The sequence below is a fragment of the Cyprinodon variegatus genome, unplaced genomic scaffold, assembly GCF_000732505.1.
Source record: "Cyprinodon variegatus isolate N-32 unplaced genomic scaffold, C_variegatus-1.0 Scaffold454, whole genome shotgun sequence".
NCBI lineage: Eukaryota > Metazoa > Chordata > Actinopteri > Cyprinodontiformes > Cyprinodontidae > Cyprinodon > Cyprinodon variegatus.
Window position 1 is genome coordinate 8,713 of NW_015150907.1, and position 22,609 is coordinate 31,321.

Sequence of the window (22,609 nt, forward strand, 5' to 3'; positions counted from 1 at the left end):
TCTCCGCTGCTCCATCATATAGCCTTAACAACCCCCAAATATTATTTTGATCCCTGAAATTAAAAGCTTGTTCAACCAGTCCCCTTCTCTTTAAAGTAACAAACATGTTTTAGTGTGTAATTTAATCTAAGTATGAATACAACTACTCTGCATAATTCAGATGTTTTACTTCCTTTCTTTGGTGTTTTCATATATTCAGCTCAAAGTTGAAACTGCAACTGTTTTAAGTTCCTTCCCTGTCATCCTGACAAACTGTACTCTGTGATGACTACTTTCCCTCAGTTGTTCTCTTCCTCCTCACACCACCTCTCTCATTCTTTATCTGTCTCCTCCAATACATCACTTTCCTTCAGCACTATCTTTCCCTCTCATCTGATGTCTTTCTCACATTGCTAATTAAGCTCATACAATAAGGGCTTTCTGCTTGTTTCATTTTCCTCTATTTTTTTTAACCTCTAACCGATGTAGAGTGGTCATCAATCATTACCCTTCACCTCCTATAAATAATGTTCTAACTTACACATTTTGTCTGTTACTCTGGCTTTGGTTAAATATATTCTATTATATTATATTCTTTTTTGACAAAGCAGTTTTTCTGATGACCAAAGCAGAGTTATAAATAGTTTCCTGTTGCTCTTAGATATCCCCTGTCTTAATCTTGCCTCATTATTTCCACGTCACCACTAGCCCTCTGTGCTTCATTGTCTTCTTCCATTTATTCTTCCCCATTGGCTGTTTGAAAACCAATGTCCTCACTAATAATCTCAATGATCTGCATGGAAACAGGACACTAGTATTAACACAAGTTTTAATGATGCGTTTATTCTGATAATGAGGGGAAAAGCTGCCCTCACACAAAGAAGCGCCCCTGGTGTGACCCTTTTCTTGCTTATTAAATTTCAACAAATCACTGCCTAACTGAGCCCTGTATCTTTGGAAAATGAATTTGCATCATTTTGTCTTAATAAATTGGACCTTATTTCCCATTTAGGCAAGCTGAACAGCATGTTTCAGCTGAACCTCTTAAAATAGTCTGAAATATGATGCCTGCTGGAAAAGAAATCAGACGTTTCTGAAGCATTGAGAACCAAAAAAAAATAAGTTAAGTCCAGTTAAGAGTTAAAACTTTTGATCTCACTTTCTGTTTTTGCTTTTTTTATGTAAAAACTGACTTTTTTGAGTGATCACACTAAATCTAAAGAAGAAGAAAAAGAAAAATGAGTAAAAATAAAAAGAATTTTCAAAAGATAAATCCATCTACTATAGAAAATCCTGGTGATCCTGTGAAAGTTGTATCCTGCTAAACTAAAAACTGCTTCCACCACCATTGATTATTGCCGGATTTTAACTATGAAACATCAAACGTTTGATTGTTGTGTCATTAATTGTTGAAGTTATCATTGTGTTTTAGTAAACTCTCCTGGGGTCCATTTTATGAAGCAGGTTTACCGAAAACTCTAAGTTATCTAAACCTGAAAACGGAAACTGACTTTTCTGGTTCCCAAAGAGAGTTTCCTCAACCACTGTTTCAGTCACTGTAGTAACATTCTCCCCAGAGCTAACCTGGTCGGTAGCAGGTTTTATTTAGTAAGCTCAGTGTCCTCTGTCGCTGCTCTCCTTACAGCTAATCACACTGTTTTATATCCTGATTTAGTCATATATATATATTAAAGAATGATTGGCACTTTTTCACAGAGAATTAACTATTTATAGGGAGAGGATTCTACAACTGAGTTGACATGGCATGAGATCACTTGTTTTTGTTTTGTTTAATATGAGTGAGATGCGGATCATTTTATTTTTATTAAGTTATATTAACAGTACAAGAAGAACAACTAATGTTATTTTCAGATTACACATAAATGATTCAGTAATTCCGTGGGGGAAAGAGAAAGTTACGTTAGGATTAGGATTCACTCGATGATAACAACCTAATGAGCCTACTGGCACAATCTGAGGGGACTGATAGCCGTTTATAAAGACCATTTGTCTGCAAACATCCTCTTTATTGTGTAAAAAAAAGACTGAATCAACAGGAGAAGGGATGCATGAGATGATGCTATGGCAAGTCGTTTTGATATGTACTAGTTTTACTGAATATCTATTCCTGATATCTGAAAAAAAGCCTTTTTTCTTTGTCTAAATGACCATTTCAAACACAATGACATTATCCACATCTAGAATAAACATTCTGGATGTCTAGAAATTAACTTCAGATCTCAATATTCAATTGTTGTGCACGCGTTTAACTCTGAGTGGACCTAATTAAAATTGGTTGAACTAATTGATAGCAGCCGTTATGAAAAAGAACACTCAGAGTTCCTGACTTTAGGTTAGATCAATTTAAAGCTCCAGATCTGAATCTGAATTTGTTAAACCTGCTTCATGAAACTGACCCCTGCTGTTGCTTATAAACTTTGTGCACTTAAGTTTACATTCTGGGCTGGTATCTTTAAGGATTTTAAAGACACAGTAAAGCAGCAACAGATCAGTACACCACCATCTCTTCTGCTTTAATGGCAGTATGAATTTATTTTTTACAAAACGCAGCTGTTGTTTTATGCACCACATCAAGTGGGACACACATCTCAAAAGTTGAACTTCTCCCTTATCAGTTCACATATTTTCCCTTCTAGCGTATCTTTGACATGCTATAGTTTCTGCCAAGTAGTTTTGCCCTTGAGTCTCTTTTTTTTAGTGTTGAATGATGAACATTGACCTGAACTAAGGCAGGTGAAGTAGGTGTAGCGCTTTAGACATTGTTCTGCCCTCCTGGGTGAGTTGTGGATGTACTCTTGGTTGAACAGCTTTTCCTCACAATTAATCCCTGTTCCAGATTAATTCTCGTTTGGGCAGTGGCTCCTAAAGCCTTTTAAAATGCATTGTTTCCTTTTTCAGACAGACATAATATATAAACATAGTTGTACATTATATATATATTTCCTTTGTTCTTGATTTTATTCAGATCAGAGGATGATGTGAAAAGTAAAAAAAAAAAAAAACTAATAAATAAATTTATGTGCAAGTTGTCAGATGGACTCAAGTGAAATAATTTATTTTTTTATTAGGTCTTACTAGTAGTAACCAGGCTTAAGCACGGGGGGAAAAAAGCTGACTCCAGCTCTTATAAACAGATTTAAATTTCTTTTTAGGTCTGAATCATTCACTGGCATCTAAATCTGAAAGAGCGCATAATTTCACATATTCCTGTATTCTTTTAATACAGTAAAGATCTTGATGGATTTGTCCAATTGCTCTTTTACCAGCATTAAATACAGTTTATTATTTCAAAATGAGGATTATACACTTTTGTAAGTTTTACAAACCAACAGTGATGCAGTTGGGCCTCCTATTCCCCCCCCCCCCAAAAAAAAACAAGTTGCAGCAGTTCAACTCAGAAAAATACAGCAGATGACTTTAGAGTATTATTAACAACAAATTAATGGCATGCAGCACTGCAAGAACAGATACAAGGACAGATTCTCAAGCTGTGCGGCTGCTGCTCCGTTACGTCACTGAGTCACTGCAGGAAAAGGGTGAGCAACAATTAACGTAAAAAGTCATTTCAAATCAACCGATCCAAGTGTGTAATACAAAACAAACCAAAATCAAATGAGCATGAAAAAAGAAATTTGGACTTAAGTCTTCGTCAAGTATTGTTACCATTTTAACCTTGAGTTTCTATCCGTTTTTTGAAAAGTATATATAAAATAAATACTGGATAATGTAGTGGTTTGAAACCACTAAAAGATTAAGCTAAGATCTCATCTAATCCTGTCCTTCCCTAAGCCTATGCTGTAATCGCCAATGTATAGGCTTACATATGATCAGTTTATATAACCGCTGCCCGGTTTCCAATACCGGCAAGCCTAAATGCTCTTATTTTGAGGCCATATTTGGTTTTTAGTCTTGTACTGGGGAATAAATGCAGGTACTTGCTCTGGGGCTGTTGCCGTTTAAATATGTATATACAAAGTTCATGAGAAAACTAAAAAGGGCATTTCTGTGACCTAGTTAACTTTGTTCGGCTTTAAAAGGCAGACCTACCGACCTGTTCTTCTGAAGGCAGTCTTTACCATTTAAAGAGAAAATCACAATTCAAGCTAAGTTATTGTTCTTTAAAAATTATTTAATTAGGTACTATATACACTTGGTATGGTATAAATCATTATTATAACTGCTTTTGCTTAGTTACTTCTTTGTTGTTGAAATTGAAAAAGAAGGAATTGAAAATTGACTAAAAAATTAACCAAATGGTTTAGAAAAAGTTGGTATACACACTTAAAGCGTAAACTTAAAGCAATCTATAACAAAATTTTAAAAACAAATTATTTCTGCCCTGTTTAATATTGTATAATTTTGGTTTTGCACATTTCCCTGGCCATCTTGCAGCTTTGCATTTAATGGCTTTAAATAACCTAATTATCATCCTCATTGCCTGAGTTTCCTACCCTTCTATTTGTTTTCAAATGCTACTGAGGGATATTTCAAATGAGAAGCTTCCCTGCATACCTCAAGTTTAGACACACATATTAAACAAGTCAATGATCCCGGACTGCTTTATCAATAAAGCATTATTTTCAATTAAAGTAAGAGGAAAAAAGTTAAAGTTCAAATGTCTGATTGCAAGTAGGTTCCTGATCTGCTCCTCTTCTGCGTCAGAAGGCACAGGCACACACCACAGCCACCACCACTATGTTGCCAATGGTGGCCAGCACAGCGATCCACAACCAGATTGTATCACTGGACACTTTTCCATCATCATCAGCTTCTGAGGGCCGTGAGTAACTGGCATTGAGGTTGGATGTGGACGTCTGCAAGGACGCGTTGCCATTGTACGGAGAATCCATGAAGGCCGCGCTCACAGCCGGAAAATGCTACAGTGAAAAGACACAGAAGAGAACAATTATATTGACTTGACTAAAAAAAAAAAAAAAAAATCTGAATAAATCTGCCTTTTATGTTTGAGTCAATAACTGTTATTTGTCCTGGATTTATGATTAAATGGAAAGAAAAGTAAGTGGCTGGTAAATAAAGCCAAACAATACAGGGACATTTTCTTTATTTTTATATAAAAAACTATAACATGAATCAACATGGAGTTTTGCGGTACAGGCCACAAGCTGCAAGAACAAAAGTATAACAAATTGTTGAATCTTGCTCTTTCAATAACTCCTGATCCTTGTTAGTCTACTGGGTGTTTTTCATTTTATGTAAAAAAACACTTATAGTGTCAGATTGAGACAGAGATGGCAAAAGTACTCACTTTCCGTACTTGAGTAAAAGTAAAGACACTTGTGTTAAAAAATACTCTGGTAAAAGTGGAAGTACTGATTAAACTTCTTTACTCAAGTAAAAGTAACAAAGTACAGGCTTGTAAATTTACTTAAAGTATAAAAGTAAAAGTAGAAACCACTTTTTTCATGCCGTTGCCTACATTTTAAATGGATGTCTGCCAATAGGACTAGATCTCCGTTGTGTTCATTTTCAATCATCTCGTCGTCCATGCTACTATGCTAACGCCACCGCCACCAAGCTGCAATGATTTGCCGCGACTCTGTCGATTCATCTTGTAGTGGTGCGTCAAATGCAACATAGATTCCCATCCAATTAGATTGAATTTGATACTGATGACGTGAAAAACAATAACGGTAACTCCATTGAAATGATTCAAAACTAAAGTAACGAGCCAATTTTTTAAAATGTAAGGAGTAGAAAGTACAGATATTTGTGTAAAAATGTAAGGAGTAGAAGTAAAAAGTCGCCATAAATATAAGTAGTAAAGTAAAGTAAAAATATCAGAAAAATCTACTTGAGTACAGTAACAAAGTATTTGTACTTCGTTACTTCCTATCTCTGGATTGAGATCAGTGTACCACATTTTTCATTACAAGTTCTTTCCTATGTTTGACTTGTTAATTGTACAGGCCACGCAAATTACCTTATTATTCTACTAAATCTGGGTTATCCTCTTTGAAATGTTGGCAGTGAAAGAAAGCAAAAACTGGTCTCTGCAGCTTTAAAATATTCATTGCATTGCATTCAGAGCCATTTGCAAAGCAATAGAAAAACTTTTTTTTTATTTTTCAAGCACAGTGAAATGGCACTACAATGAAAAACCTCTTAGGAGCTGTATTATGAACAAGTTTTAATGAAAACATAGAGGAAACTTGCTACCAATAGTCTGACCAAGCTTCTTGCATGTGCATTTTGATGAAGCTGGCTTGTTAGATTATGGAGAATGTTTTGAACATAACAACCTTTAAGCAGGTATTAAACTTCACTGTATACAATGTGTTTTACTTATGGAAAAATTTACTTTTAATTCCAATTCTAGTCTAATCATTATGAATGTATCTTCAGAAATAAATGCTGGGTGGCTTACGACTGTGTTCAGTAACATAACTCATATAAGTGGCTTTCTTTATATTCAATTACTTACTTGAACAACTTTAAGCTGTAATGTAAAAATAACTGTTCAAAGAAAAAAAGGCTAAAGTCAAGATCCAGCCTCTTGCAGCTTTTAACCATCCTCAAATGCCATGGCTGTCATAATGGTGGTGGAAATGGATGAAAGGAGATTTTCTGACAATGCTTCTTAAACTTATATATTCAAGGGTTTCTTTATATCAAAATAACTCCAAAGTACAGAAAAAGAATATTACATTGAAAGATTCTTATTAAAAATAATAAAACAAAAATATTGTCTATAATTGCCTATCCTTTATTCGTACCCAAAGTAAAAACAAATGTCAATTTAGTTCACAACTAAAGGTTTGGCTAAAAATGAGGTGAAACATTTATTTTTTAAAGTTAAAGATTTTTTTCTGTATACGGTAATTAAACTTGCAAAACCATGACTTCAAAACCAAGAAACATAGTGAACCGTGATTGTAAGCATTGCTATAACAATAAATATTCTTTTGTATTAACTTGTAAGTAAGATATAAATAAAGATTAATCTCTAGTTGCCATTTCAATAAGTAAAGCACTTAACATAGAAAACGAATCAGGGTCAAGTGACAAACAGGAAGGCTAAAAGACTAAATAAACTATCAGGATAGCAGGAGGCCAGGTCCCTTTAACCAACCCATTTGTGTTAGCCAGATAACCTTAAAGAAGCCACTTGCACAAAACCTCTACTCTTAAAAACCAAAGTTGTGATATAAGCATAACTAACAATTGAAATCACTATAGATGAAATTAGTAAATTGAAATACACTTCCTGTCATCTGTCAAGTGTACCTTTAGTTGCAGACATGAGTTTGCATCTTTAAAAGTAAAAATGCTCTCACAGAAAGTGAATTAATATCCCTTTGTTTACTAACTAAATCTTTGGATGTGGAAGTGAACAGCACAGTTTTCTCTTTGCAGCCTGCATACCTTTTAGGAAAACAGTTTAATGCCTAGATAATGACATGTTGTGGTTAGAGGGCTGACCCCACAGCTGTGTCTGGTCTCAGGACAGCTGTGCTGCCAGCGAATGGAGGGAAACATCTCTAAGGGATAAACAAAGTGTGCTGTATGCTTCACATACAGTATCTCCAAAGCCACAGGGACATACACAAACAGAAAAAAGGACAAATAAGAAAGTAAATAATACTGCTTTGTCTTATCAAGAAGAAATTAAAACAAGACAAAAAGAACCAATCAATATTTGTGGCACAAACAGATCTGCAGAAAATAAGTGCAAATAAGCTTAATAATGTTCTTTTTCTCGCTTAGAATCACATTAATAGTCACAAAACAGTTTCTTGCTTATGTGGATATGATCTCTTAGGGCTCATATGGGGGCATTAGGGTGTTAAGCTGAACAATGGAAGTGTGGAAAAGTTTAAAAATGTTGCGGAATTAGTCTTTACTGCTTTTGCTGTAAAAAAGGAAAGACAAGCTCGGATGCTGATAAACAGAAATCAAAGACTTTAGAGAGAGACTTAATAATCTTAGTGTATGGAAATAAGATCACAGTACAAATTCTTATAAGAAAGCAGAAAATTATTAGCAGTAGTAAAATCAAATCTAATTGGCCTAAGCAGTGTACACCAACAAGCAATACGGTTTTGATTTTAGGTTTATTTTGGCAATAAGGAAATACTATATGAATAATTTGGGTAATCATAACTAACCTACATAGTTTTCCTCTGAAATCTGCTTAAAGTTACCCAACCATCATGATTTAATTTAATGCCAGCTGAGCATCTTAAAACCTGCTGCTTACTATTGTTTCTTACAGCCATGTGAGCTTATCAACCCAAATTTAAACAGATAAAAATTACGCATTCATCTTTTAAAAAACTTCTTTCATTTTTTTTGTTGTGATGTAAACGAGGAATGCCTAACTAAAAAAAAACACTGTGATTTGTGTAAACAAAATGTTGATATAATCAGTATATAGCTAAGAGGATTGAAAACCTCTCCTCATATCCAGCTGAAATCTGCTCTTATCTATGCACAGCAGGGTTTCTCTTTCAGTATCATATAATCCAGATTGGCTTATGTTGAAAGCTTTATTCACCTAATAACAAAAAGAACAAGAAAAAACACGTATTACTGATAAAGTTTAGAAAAATTTTGAAGCATTTTTTAAACCAGCTATTTATATTTCATGTTTATGAAAAATACATCCACCCATCCATTTTCCATCTCGCTTATCCCAAACGGGGTTATGAAAAATACAACCTACTAAAAACATTTTTGGAGAAGTTCATTGCGCATGCTGATGCATTTTACAGAAAATTAGCTCAAGAAGAAACATGTTCTAGAAATGGGTGCACTGAACTTTACTGTTGCATTTTCAGGTCTCTGCCTGAGGGTAGAGTCATGTTTTTAAACAGGAAAAGCAAAGGTCATCCACAGAACCAACACAAAGCACACACAAGCAAATTATACTACACCTGTGGAATACAAACTACAGCTTTGATTTTAGAGACTTTTGTTTGTAAAAGGCTGAATACATAACCTCTATCACTCAGCTGCCATTAGTGTATACTGCAGCTCTTTTTAAATGAAAAGTTTTATTCATTGCTAAAGTAATCCTTTTTTACTCATATATCGACAGTCTAAACTGTCATATTTGTATTCCTATCATATATCTGTTGCAGACTTAAATATAACTAACATTGCTGTTAAAAGCTTTTCTCCACTCATTACATATGAATCAACAAAAGTCTGGATCTAAAGTCTTTTACATTATTGTCTTAACGAGGGATAATAAACTGACTGTTAAAACACAACTGAAAGGTTAGAAACCATTTGCATGTATGATCTAACAAAAACAAACAAAGTAAATAAACAAGCCAATTTATCCTTTTGGCCTCAAAATATTTTCCAAAAATACTTCTGTTCTGCACTTTTTTAAAGCCAGATGAGTTAAATCATCAGCAGATATGCAACGGGAACAGGAACACTTCAAGGCAGGCGCACATTAAACCATTTTTAATTCACTGCACCCAGTATCAACACTAAGCTGTGTAGAAAAGCTGCAATCTGTTCAAACAGAGTTAAGTTAGTTATGTAAGTGACTGACCTCTTTTGCATTTGCTTCATTTTCACATGGAAACAGAGTTCATAACCTCTTAACAATATGGCTATTATAATACGTATTATAATAAGTATTTAATAGTGCTATTAAATACTTTATATCCTCAAATATCTATATCTTTATTTTACTTCAAAGATATTTATGACTCACGTAAGCATGGTCATCAGACTAAATAAATGTATTGGCAAAGATAGGGAAAAAAATAAATTTGCAAATGAAATTATTTCCTTTTTTATCAGGTCATAGAAATGTTTCTCATACTCTTATAAATAGATAATTAAAAACTATTACAAGATATAAGATTTAGTAAAGTAAGGCTCATTAAAACATTTAATATAAAAGATGAAAACTTGATGCAGACCCCTCAAGTCAGTCCCTGCCAGACACTATGCAAATAACAGCTTATTTACATCAAGCAAACACTACTTAGGTTTACAATACAGTCTTAAGGAAATAAAACTTAACTGTAATCCATTTCCCCAAAAAAGTAGCTATTTAATGGAACAAACATACCATGTTGTTGAAACTGTGCTTTGCACTGCAATCAAGCCAACAGTTTTTGCACTGGACATGAGGAGATACTACTTAGAAAGTAGCTCTAAAGGATTTTTTTCCCTCTCTTCATTAGGATTATAATAGTTTATTAAAATTAAGAAATGTTAATTTGCTAATTCATGCTACATGTGTAAACATATAAGTTTTAAAAAACCAATAGAAAATTTGAAAGTGATTAATAGAGTTCCACTTACTGCCGGCTGCTGTTCGATGAAAGAGATGAGTTATTGCCTTGCAGCGTGCGTCCTGCTCTACTCTTTGACTTAGAGTTGGAGTACCTGCAGACTAGGATAGGGCAGCTCTTCATGAGAGTCAGAAGCATAACTCCATCTGAGAGACAGAGGGAGAGAGCTGGAGTGTACACTAAGAGGGAGAGACATCGCTCCCAGACATAGCCAGAGCGTGCACTGTGAGATCATGAGTGTGCGTGACATATCCTGCTGTGACTCTACTGCCATTCTGCTTGTGTGTTTCTGAATATTCTGTGGATCTGTCTGGATAGAAATCTTGGCTTAAGTGAATTGCAGAAAAAAAAATGTATATGTTTGAAAACAGCATAGAGTGCAATCAGTAATGTTTAACAAATAGCCAACAGATGCTCTGCCTGAAGAATTAGCCCATAAATGTCAAATTATTCATAATAATAATTGATAATTGAAATTTATTGATCTCCTATTGGAGAAATTTATCTCTGCATTTAACCCACACTGGAAAATGATCTAAAAATTATTTAGCCTTAATTTGAGTAGGTAAATGAGATGATTTGCCAATGGAATAAGTATTTCTACTCTTAAAATAAGATATTAAGATAAAATGCACTTGAAATAAGACAATGCAATTGTGTTTTCTTATTTGAAATGTAAATTGGCTTGTTCCATTGGCAAAATGTCTCTTTTACCTTCTCATTTCAAGAACAAATTCACTTTTTTAAAGAAATAATTACTTATCTAGATTTTAATTTTTTCCAGTGCATCCCCTTGGGGAGCAGTGGGCTGCAATAGTGGGGTGCCCAGAGAGCAGCGTGGGGTTAAGGGTCTACAGCACTGTGCTTGAATTGTGTTGTTGAATTGATATTAAACTGAAAAAGTATTCAAATAAACATAGATCTAAAAGCAGTCATTTAAATCTTTCTCACACAAAGGGAGAAATACATTAAGATTATTTCATTCACAATTAACCATTCATCCTCAAATTACCATGCTTATCTGTGTAAGTTCATCCAACATGATGTTATTGTGCAATGAGAAGGTGCATGGCCTCTGCTTTAGCAGGCCTGGCATGCAATGTGACCAGCATAAAAGATGCTTCACTAGCTCATCATGATTCTTAAACAATGGCTGAAGATCTTTTGGTGGAAGATGCAGATTCTTTTTGTTCCACCTCATTGTGCTGCGCATTTCAAAAGTCAGATGGGGTATTTGTTCCACTAAGGATACATTAAAAAAGAAAATAACTGGCTATTTTCACAAAAAGCTGCAGAAATTGTATTTTTATAGGCAAATCTTTATGGCATTAAAGATTATTTGTTTTGACATTATATTATTATTTAGAAATTTATGAAAAATATGATTGAAGTTTGATTAAAGCTTTGCATTGTTTTAAGGTGAAGATTTATACATGTAGAACTCAAATATTGTGCAATACTTAATGAACAATAAAAAAAAAAAGCAAAGCATATGACCTTTAGAAATATTTAAGTAAATAGCATTTTCCTTTTAGTTTTATTTACTTCTGTTAAGTTTTATTTGATTATTTTGATATATTGCTTCTCTTTTCTGTGAAACACAGATATTGAGTTATTTATTTGGGGCCTCATGGTGCCTCAGTGTTGTTTACTGTCCAAAAAAAAAAGTTTCTTCTTGTAGAGACATTCTTTACAACTCAGAAACAGGAAGTTAGAAGATGCAAGCTGATTTCTAATTATATTTATCCTTACATTTAACTTTGTTGTCAGACTCCAGGCATATAAATTGAGAATTTCATCATTCCAACTGTGAAAATACTGTCACCAGCATGACCTTTCAGGACACTTTGGATGCATGAAACTTTTTTTTTATTATTTTAAAAATGTTATAAAAACAAAGGGAAATTATTGCTGGTTTGTCAGCTCATGTTTAAAAAATTAGTTCAACAACTGCATAATGAAAAAATAGAAGACATAGGTTTTTTTCCTATGCCATTACAATGTTCATTAATATTTTGCTTGGACAACTGTTGAATTCTAGTTAATATTGTTCTTCATTATTTTATGGCTGAAAATGCCTTTAATATTCCATCACAAGTAGTATGAGAAAATTAAGTTTTACAGACCAAGTTCATCTGTGGAAGAAACAAAGGTTAAAAAAAAGCAAACACTCATCCAAGTGCATGAAAGAAGTGGAGTTGTCAGGCTGCATGCTGTCATGAGTGAATCACTGTGATTCACAATATATAGAGTACAGTGCTGAACATGCTTTTTGAGTGACAAGTGAACCTCATTGACATTGGAGAGTGAATATCCAAGCACACTGAGCCCTAGAGAGCCTTGGCTAAAGAAAACACTAGTGGCAAAAAAAATCTGACTTCTCTGTATCTGCAAATGGGAACCATTAGATTTGGAGAGTGCAAGTAAATAAAGTGGGGAAAAAAGTGTTCGAAGTAGTTATATGTGCTTCTGTGTTACATTAAATTTTATACATCTGTGTTTTGGGTAGACCCATTTTTTGTTTTGTTGTTTAGCTACATATAAGACGACATCACAGGGATGAGTGATGTGTTTTTTTACACAGAGCCAAAAGCAGAGCTACACAATGCACTGGCAGTCTAACTGCAATGTTATCAGGTAAATGTTTTTATAATAACTTCTTCAGTCCTATTATGATAAATAACAAGGACTATGGGAGGAAGCTGGAGTACCCAGAAAGAACCGGACACACCTGGGGAGAACATGCAACCTTCATGCTTAAAGACCAAGGTTTTCTTCAAAACCAAGGCATTATTTGTTTCTCTAGTTTCAAAACCGTATTCTTGAAATAGTTTGACAATGCCTTTTGCAAAGAGCACATTAGCTAGCCCTGTTTATCAGTCCACTAGTTTAGCTTTTAGTAATAATCAAAGAGAAGGAGAACGACAATGTAAATACTAATGCTGCTAAATCTGATAAAAAAAAAGTAAATGCCTCTAAATCTGACTGGAGGATCTGGTGAACTGTAAAGTGCCTTGAGATGACATGTCTTGTGAATTGGCGCAATATAAATAAATTGAATTGAATTAAATTTCAAGGCATGTTTGGGCATATGGTCTTACTCCTCCATATTGTTTTTTTAAAAGAAAAAAAAAATGTTGACTGTTCTATACTATTATGGCAGTACCAGAGTATTACTTGTCTCTACTTTTATATTAAAAGCAATTAAAATATTTGTGTTGAATTCTTTAGTTTATGCTGTGGAACTACAAAGTTGTGGTATTTTCTAAATAATAAAAATATTGTCTAGTTAATAGGATTTACAGTCTGTCACAAAGTCACCTTGATGAATGTTAAAAATCCTCCTAATCTATCTAAAAATGACATAAAGTTGCTAGCTTGAGCTCAATGTTAATATGCTGTGTAACATGGTTTGATTTTACAATTAATATTTTTTTATTCAAGTCTTCAAGTATGTCGAGGTTCTCCATCTTTAAACATGTTATTAGGACATATACAAACATTCAGAATGGTTAAAAAAGACAGAAAGGACAAAAGCGAGAGGAATGAAAGAGTGAACAAAGAGCCTCCCAGCAGCCAGATGTTCCTCTTTTTTGTGGACCATCTGTTATAAAAATGGAATCTCTGAGTATGATGTAGATAAAGGACATGACATAGATGAGAGGGGTAAAACAGATAAAGATGGTAGTTATGCCATGCTTACTCTGATATTTAGTAGAAAAATGTCTCTGTTGCCTCTGAAAAGCATATAATGCACAGCTAAGCCTTTCATATTGCCTATGATCATCTGATTATGAAAAAGGAAAATGAACATGTTTTATTAATATAATGTATTTTTTAAAGATGTCTCCCCTGCTTACGTTGGTCATTTATGACGCCTAATATCTAATCTGGTTAAATTCAAATGAGTCCGAGTAGATGGGTAATAGGCACCAAGCATATTAAATCAAAAAGAAGTAGCATCTTAAAATAGTATGTATAACTTTAAGGTTATTGAGCTATGTGTTGACAGGAAATTGCTGCTGCACAAATATGTCCTGGAATCTCAGTTTACCCGCTTTATGGCAGTAAGCAAAGAGTTTAATATGAGTTCAGAATCAGAGTCTGATGTAAGTTCCACAATAGGGTATAAAATACAAGTTATTTGCCCAAGAGCAATTGTCCTCAATAAGATAATGGAACCATAAAGGCCTAATAGGTTTGTTTACTTATATCATTTCTCTAAGAACAGAGAGGGAAAATGGACTGGCAGACAAATTTACAATCAGTGACAGTTTTCCAAGCCAAAGAACAAAAGTTGACAGTCTGTTGTCAGTATCTGATCCAACATGTCAAATTGGAAGCAACTGGTATATCCACCGATGAAGAAAATATGGTCCTGTATTACTGAAGGCCAACTTCAGAAAAATTTTACTGGACTTTTTACCTTTCTCCTAAAAATGTTTTCAACACATAAATGAAATATTGCTTTCACAGTCCTGGCAGATTTAGATTTGAAATCAATTTTAATTAACCAAAATGTTATTTATGAAAGAAAATATATAATAACTTTTTTATGTTTATCAGACATGAAAATATTGTTAGATTGGAGAAAAAAAAAAAAGTTCTTTATTTACAGGCTATAAAAATCCTATGGCAAAAATATCTTCCCAGTCATCCAGGTCATGGTCAAGCTTGAAAAAGTTCAGTCTAGGCAACTGGGCGTGAAGTTGTTTGTGGAAGATGCTTTGCCTCTTATACAAGAGGCTTCTTTAGTTCTAAATAGTGGTGGGGAGCACTGAGATTAATATACCGCAGGACAAAAAAAGAATAAACAAAATTTTGATTTGATAAAGTTATATTGTGTTGTTCACTTGTTACATATAGCAGAGGTTCCCATCCCTGGTCCCCAGGGACATCTGCCCTGCATGCTTTAGATATGTCTCTGGTCCAGCACACCTGATTCAAATTAGGGTTCTTCTTCTGCAATTAAGTGGTTCAGAAGCCTGTTATTTATCCATTTTGTTCTTGTGTGATGCAACAAGGAAACACCTTAAACATGCATTACAGGTGTGTTTTTTAATAGTTTTCTTATACTGAGCTTATGAGGCAAAGGAAGAAAGAGTGTTTTTTTTTCCTATGCTCTACAGCCATAAGTCAGATTACTCTCACTTTCAAACTCTTGCATTTTTACACACAACTGGATCTAAAAATGGCCGCACACTTGAAGTACACACCTGAAAACAACAATTGTTTGAGTTAACAACAATAACAAAATGATCATAAAGAAAATGTCTGGGTTAAAAAAACTAACTCGCAATGAGAAGTTATAAACATCTGCAAAGGGCTTGTCTGTGTTATAATATTGGGATTTCTATTATTTACATCTAGATCTTAAATGCAATAATGTCAGCAATACAAACCCGAAGCAACCAAGCTAAGTACTATAAAACTCCATCGTGCTGTGACTGCTTTTTGTGCTGTTCATTCGGTAAGAAACTGTTACAGAAATAACCCTTTTAAGCAAAATTTTAGTCATGAAAAATTTAGTGTTTTCCTATTAAAGTATAATGAACTTCTGGCTTTTCGTAAATTAGCAAACTTGCAACCAAACTACTTAGCAATAAATACAACAAAAGGATAAATATTTATAAAACCCAATCAGCACATGGTTAAAATCTCTGATCCAATATAACCTGTGAACATAAACAACAAACCATTTGCTTAACTCTCTGCTTTTATGAATAGTCCACATTTATGATTATTTCATGAATCCTGACAAAGTTGCCACCAAAGAAGTGAGGAGCCAAAACACAACTTCTATCTGTAAATTATTTAGTGACTTGTGTCATTTGTTGGTTGTTTTTCAGGTATTTTGCACAGATTAGTTGATGCAGTATAGTTAAGATACATGAATTTGAAACTTGATACCGATGCCTTAAAAAAAAAAAAAAAAACTTTATTTTTTTATACCTTTTCTCGATTCCGAGGAAAACTATTATGCCTCCCTGTCTCTCTCAGCTCCATGTCCTGAAATAAAGGCCATGTGTGCCAACTTAAGAAATAAAAAAATGGCCCAACTTTTATTTTAAACAGGATTACAATTTTCTTAAACTCCTCCAGTTTAGGCAAGAACTCTCCACTGACACTAAAGCGGGGCAAACGGCCTTTTAGGCTTTGGATCTTGGAGGAGCTTTTTCTTTTAAGTGTTGCACTCTGCACTCGGCTTTGAACGCACCAGTGCATGGTGTAGGTTTTGGCAGCAGGGAACCAACAGAACCACATTGTAAGCAAAAACTAGACAAGATTTGCTAAGGATGACGATTCAGGGTTATCTTCAGCTGTGCTTTTTTGTCCTGATTATATAAAAAATATATTATTATGTCAAATGTCCTAGTCACATTTCCATTATGGCTCAATAGGTTTATAAGTCATAGGCTGAACAGCTGGAGAACAGATATTTTGAAATAAAAATATATTATACATACCTGATATAAAGTAAGATTTAACTCCACTAACCCAAAGCTCATTGACTTTAGAATTTGATTTAAGAAAAACTTTTATAATAAAAGGATGTCGAGTTAATCAGTGCCGATTGGGTAACTTCTCTCTACCTAAGGACACATGTAAACCAACCATAAAAGCTAAATTCCTTGTTATTATTCGATATTTTTTTCTGATTATTAATCAGGATAGATTTAAATGAAAACTAAACAAAAAATTTAGATCCACCAAATTTTCAGATAAACTTTGAAAGAACAACCTTAATGATCTGGTTTGCTCTCTAGCAGTTGCCAATATGAAGAAGTCGATAGACTCTTTATCAGATGGTGATTGGGCCAAAATGTACATTACTCATGCTTTGATAGGCATTTCTTAATTAAGGCCACTCTTGCCTGCACAGAAGGCTTGGGGTTAAAAAGACAAAGATAACTCATCAAGATAATTTCACTCCTGGAGATTGTTCAGTCGAGGAAGGAGCCACAGAATTAGCATCAGTATCTATGGTTATTAACATAATAAGAACAGACAATCTGTAATGGAATCACTCTGGGTACATATGCACATGTCAAAAATATGCTGAACATATTTCTTTATGGCTCATTTCTTGGTGCGAAAACATAACATCCATCATCAGCTCATAAATAACCCCAGAGCATCTCAGCTTAAAAAAGTTATAAAACAAGTTGATGCTTCACTTTAATGTTCAAAGAAGTCACAGATTTACACACCTGACCCCAGATTGCTAGGAATACAGATTGTTCAGAGTGATTAAAGACCAAACACTTGGCACATCTGATTAACTTTCCTGGAACAGATGGCAATCAGATGAAGCTCTTCATCAAACCCTTTCAGTCTGTCAGGGTTCACACCTAGAGCACAGAGTTCACAGTAGATAATTAAAGAGTATTGCCTCTCATTTTACAGAGGACATAGATATAAACAGGAAAAAACACTAGTATAATGTAAATAGATGTACTTAACAGGGGTGCATTTCACAAAACAGGTTTACTGAACACTTTTTTAAACTTTTTCCATTTCACTACGAGAGTTTACTCCTCTGTTTCTGTTACCATAGTAACATTCTCCCCATAGCTAACCTAAAGACTGTGTTCTCTCTCCTTCCTCCTTGAAGCCACTCATGATGTCCTTTTTCCTGATTTAGTCAGGAGAGCTTTCTTGTGAATCTGTGCAAACACTAAAAAGAAAATCAGTCACTAGCTCCGTTAGACACATTAGGAGGACTGATAAACGCAAATAACAGCCATTTATTGGAATGATAAGATCCGAAGCTGTTGCAGACAGCCACTTAGTATTTACTGTGTAATGTAAGAGAATCAGAGAGAGAATTTACCCCCATGACATTATATTCGGGTCCAACATGTTAGAACAACATTTTTATACTCCATCTTCAGCTGCTGCCAGGGAATTTCCACTAAATTGAATACATTGATCCACTACTATTCAAGCAGTAAACTAGTTTCCCTCGTAATGTTATCGTGGCCACAACAGGCTATGGCATTTCTTTTTGATATATATTAGTTTGACTGAATATGTATTTCTGATATCTGGAAAAAAAAAAAACATTTTTCATTTATAGAAAAAACATTCTGGGTGTCTATAAATGAATTTTAGATCCCCATATACCTCCATATTCCTCTTCCTTTCTGTATCTCTGCTTCTGTCTCCTTAAACCCCAGTCGGCCTCAGCAGATAGTCGCTCACACTCAGCCTGGTTCTGCTGGAGGATTCTTCCTGTTACAAAGGAGTTTTTCCTCTCCACTGTCGCTACATGCATGCTTGGTGTGAGGGATTACTGTTGAGTCAATGAGTCGATGCAATCAGCTGGTTTTCCTTAGAAAGAAAACTTTAAATTAATTTGACTGTATGATCTGCTTGAATGTTCTGCCTGCAAGAGGAAGTTAAGACTCATTCAGTGAGTGCCTTGAGATGACGTGTTGTGAATTGGCGCTATGCACATTAAGGTGAACTTTTGTTACTGGTCATCTTTTGTATTATTTTGACTATGAAGAAATGTATTTCAGATATCATAAATAAATATTCATTCAAGCTGATAAATGTCAAAAGGACCAATTAAAATGTGTAAACATTTCTAGGTATATTAAACTTAATTCTTACTACTAAAATTTTCTTTTTTCACTCTCTGAAAAAAGTTCTGCTGCAAAAATGTAATTAAGGAAAATCTGTTATTACAGTTCCGACTAGAAATGTGTTTTTGACCAAGACAAATTCTCATTTCCTGCAAATGGAACAGAGAAGAGGGTGCTTTTATTAAATTAATAAACGTCCTGTTTCCTGTCGTAATGGTGACTCATCGAAATCGAAGATCCACTGATAATGGATTTTCATACTTTTCACACACATGCTCAACTCTGAGTGGACCTACTAACTCACTAAACAGACTCACAGCAGCGGTGTTGAAAGTGCAGAGTTTCCAACCTTAAGCTAGATCGATTCAGAGATCAATTCAGAGAGGATTTGAGTTTGTTATACCTGCTTTGTGAAATGGGTTGGTTTGAATAGTTTTACAGAAGCTTTTACAGAAGGTCATTAATCCAGCTGAAAATATACACAATCAATAATTATCACTATTTATTACTGGTTTGCCAGTTATAAAAACTTTCCTGAAGTCTTGTTAGTAACCTGAATCTATATCTACTGAAGCCACCTTTTAGCCTGATTGATATCTCTGGTTTTCCATGTTTGGGTCAAAATATTTTTCTCTAAAAGGTTTAAAGTTGGCCAGGCAGAACCGTTCCTTTTCACAATATAAACAAGCAGATGTGTTAATTTCACACATAAACAGGCAAATTACTGAGTGCGACAGCAGGGTTTTACATCTAACAAAAACAATTCTGTTCGCCGGCAGATGTAATCAGCAGTGTGGTGTAAAAATGCTCTTCAAATGAATATACTTCAATTGAAAAGAAGTTAGCCTACAAAAAACTGGATAATATTTCAAAATATGATGGATTAGTAGTCACAGAATTAGAGCATAATTTTAAATGTGAGGAGTGTAATCATATCTGCTCTATAATAAATGGAATTGATCATTATAATTACATTATTCAGGTCTTGTTTTGTTAGTGATCGGTGTCTTTTACTTTAGTCCTGGTTTTTAAGTGTTTCCTATCTCTTCCTTGTTGCTGATTATTCACCCCTCATACTCTCACCTTCTTTTCCCTAGCAGAACTCAAACCCGCATTCTGCATCATTTCTCTCTTTGTCCTTATTATCAAACACTACAAAAAAGGCTTCTGTTGATATCATCCATCTATTAAAACATACATACAGTGTACTACTGCAGTACTATTTCTGCATCCTGATGCTCAGGATTGATCAGATGTCTCTGGAAAAAAAGCTGAAATTAATAAAGAAAAACACATGTGCAGAAGCCCTGAAAAACAGAGGAAATAAATTAAAGTGCTGCTCCACTGATGTGTCTGCACGCAATGACCAGTTTGTAAGACTATACATTTAAAAAAAAAACTGAGGAACAACCACCTTAATTTTTTGAGTGCACTTAATGAGCTTTACTTGGTTTAATGTAAAAATTATCAGTTTAAAAAGTCTGCAGATTCAGCTCAGAAATCTCGACAAAGCATTCAAAGCATCATTTATTGAAGGAGCACCTGTTCACTATTGTCATCTGTGTAAACAAACACGGCCAGAGGTTGGGTATGAGATATGGGACCTCTATGTCCCAGTGAACCAATTTTCTGATATAAAAAAAATCTAAAAATGGTCTACCAAAAAAAAAAAAAAAAGTCAAAAAATGTAGTAAATGGGGAGAGGGGTAATGTATGAAAGCGTTTTAATTTTCTTTTTCAACATTTGTGATGACTTACCTGTGCTGGCATCAGTGATAGCTCCATTATCCGATGATTTCCACCCTGTGTGTGAAGAAAAGAGCTTTAGCCACAAAAAATGAACACTGGCAACACAAAATCTCCTTAAGGAAGCTTTGCTGAATGTTGTGGTAGTTGTGATTCACAATGAATGTCTTTTATGCTTCATTGGCAAGTTTCTTCACTCAGCATATCTCCCTCTCTCTTTCTCTCTCTCTCTCTCTGTCTGCCTGGCGGGGGGGCGGGGGTCTGTGTGTGTAGCATGTTATGCAAAATGTGCAAAATTATTGATGATGGTTGTTTTAAAATGAAATAACTTTTTACATCCATTCTGCTTGATCTCATCATTCCAGAACGTTTATTTTAATCATCTTCTTTTGATAAACATGCATCTTGCAAAAGTTTTCTTTCCCCTTCATCCTTTATAAACAGTTTCTCATGTTGGAACCATAAACTTTAACTAGGTTTATTTGTATGGTGGGAGGAACATGGTGTATAGTTTTTATAATACAATTGATTGTACAATCAAAAAACTGAACCTGTCTTCTTTTATCTCTCTCCTAATCATATACCTAATTCAAGAAAAGGCCTTGGCTTCATGCAAGTCCCAGTCTGGAATTATATAGAAAAATGATAATTGAATGCCAAGAAGAAACTCAAATTCTACTGGATCAAAGTGCAATAAAATAAAAAGATACATTTGATCTGTTTATGCTTTAATCAATTGACTGTTATTTTCTGTAAGCTGCTTTTGTATTTACTGCTTCTCCTATATTTCTAGTCATTGAAAGTGGCAGATATTGTGCTCCAATGAGGCACCAACTGTAGGTCTGCCTCAATGTAGCTTCTTAATTGAACTGGCTTATAAACTTATCTTCCTCGGGATCAGATCTCTGCAGGGAAAATCCTTTTTCATCAATTACCTAATTTCTCATCATAATCTTAATGAGGCATCCATTCTCATAAAGTCAATGCCTCTGAAGTACAAATTTCTTTCTGAGAGCTGACAGCAAAGGAAAGATGTGGATGTGGTCATTTTGTTTAAAGATTTAGTAAAGTGTTTAAAAGTATTTTTGGGGCAAATTTGAATCTTCTGTATATTTAACAGATATGGAATTTTGTCCAAAACATGTTCTTAAATATTTGCAGGGGCTCCAAGGTCCAAAACTATTTTTTTTTTTTAGCTACTCTATGGACTACTTTTACATAGTTAGATACATTTAACCCAGTTTTCTTTCCATCTTTAAAATCATGGTAAAAAAAAAAAAAAATCACTGAAAGGTATATGTTTATTACCAACCAGCTTATTACCAACAAGAACATTAACAATACTTTTGAAAGTTCATCCATAACAAGAAGGAAAAAAAAGAAAAAAACAAACAAAAACTAATTCACTTTTAAAATTATGTCTCACCACTCTCAAGATAATTGTCTTCTTTAGAAATAATGATAATGTTTGAGTTTTATATGGATTTCATTTCCCATAAAATATTTTTTTTTTCATAGAAAAAACCCTGCAACAGCAAACACATTTTTCTCAAAACCAGTTTTAATTTTGTCTCTTACAAAATTATAGCCCTTAATTTTACATTAGGGAAATTTTGTTTGTCATTGTTTTATATGTGTTTTCCCCAACCTCTTATTAGTACAACATCTATGGAGCTGCAAGTTAGTTATATTATGTGCAAAAAGAACTTGTACAAATGTTAAAAGGATATTAAATTACTTCCAAGAAAAATGTGTAATTCTTTCAAAATACACACATTTAACAGGCTTTATACTAAATCTACTGCTTTTCATTGCCTTACATTAATGTACGTACATACTATTGTTTATGTATAAGAAAATTAATTTGCAGTTTTAATTAGAGTTTAAAGAGTTTAACTGAACCAAGGCGACCAATCGTTCAAAACAGACATGATACCTCCAATGACATGTGTATATTAAAATATCTAAGTTTACCACATTTCTCACCATGAG

At 34.1% G+C, this 22,609-nt stretch overlaps 1 protein-coding gene across 2 annotated transcripts; it reads right to left on the reverse strand.

The window, feature by feature from the left end:
* Positions 1-4,444: 4,444 nt before the first annotated feature.
* Positions 4,445-20,759, reverse strand: LOC107093954 (uncharacterized protein C14orf132-like). 2 transcript variants are annotated; one of them, XR_001481640.1, is made up of 2 exons: positions 10,291-10,401; positions 4,445-4,877 (listed from the first exon to the last, which is right to left on the reverse strand). XR_001481640.1 is itself a non-coding variant. In XM_015389316.1 (2 exons), the coding sequence occupies exons 1-2, from the start codon at positions 20,654-20,656 to the stop codon at positions 4,659-4,661; spliced, it is 246 nt and encodes an 81-aa protein (XP_015244802.1). In that variant the 5' UTR covers positions 20,657-20,759; the 3' UTR covers positions 4,445-4,658. The 2 variants fall into 2 exon arrangements, 1 of the variants encoding a protein (XP_015244802.1); XM_015389316.1 differs by lacking the exon at positions 10,291-10,401 and adding an exon at positions 20,630-20,759.
* Between the last annotated feature and the right edge of the window lie 1,850 nt (positions 20,760-22,609).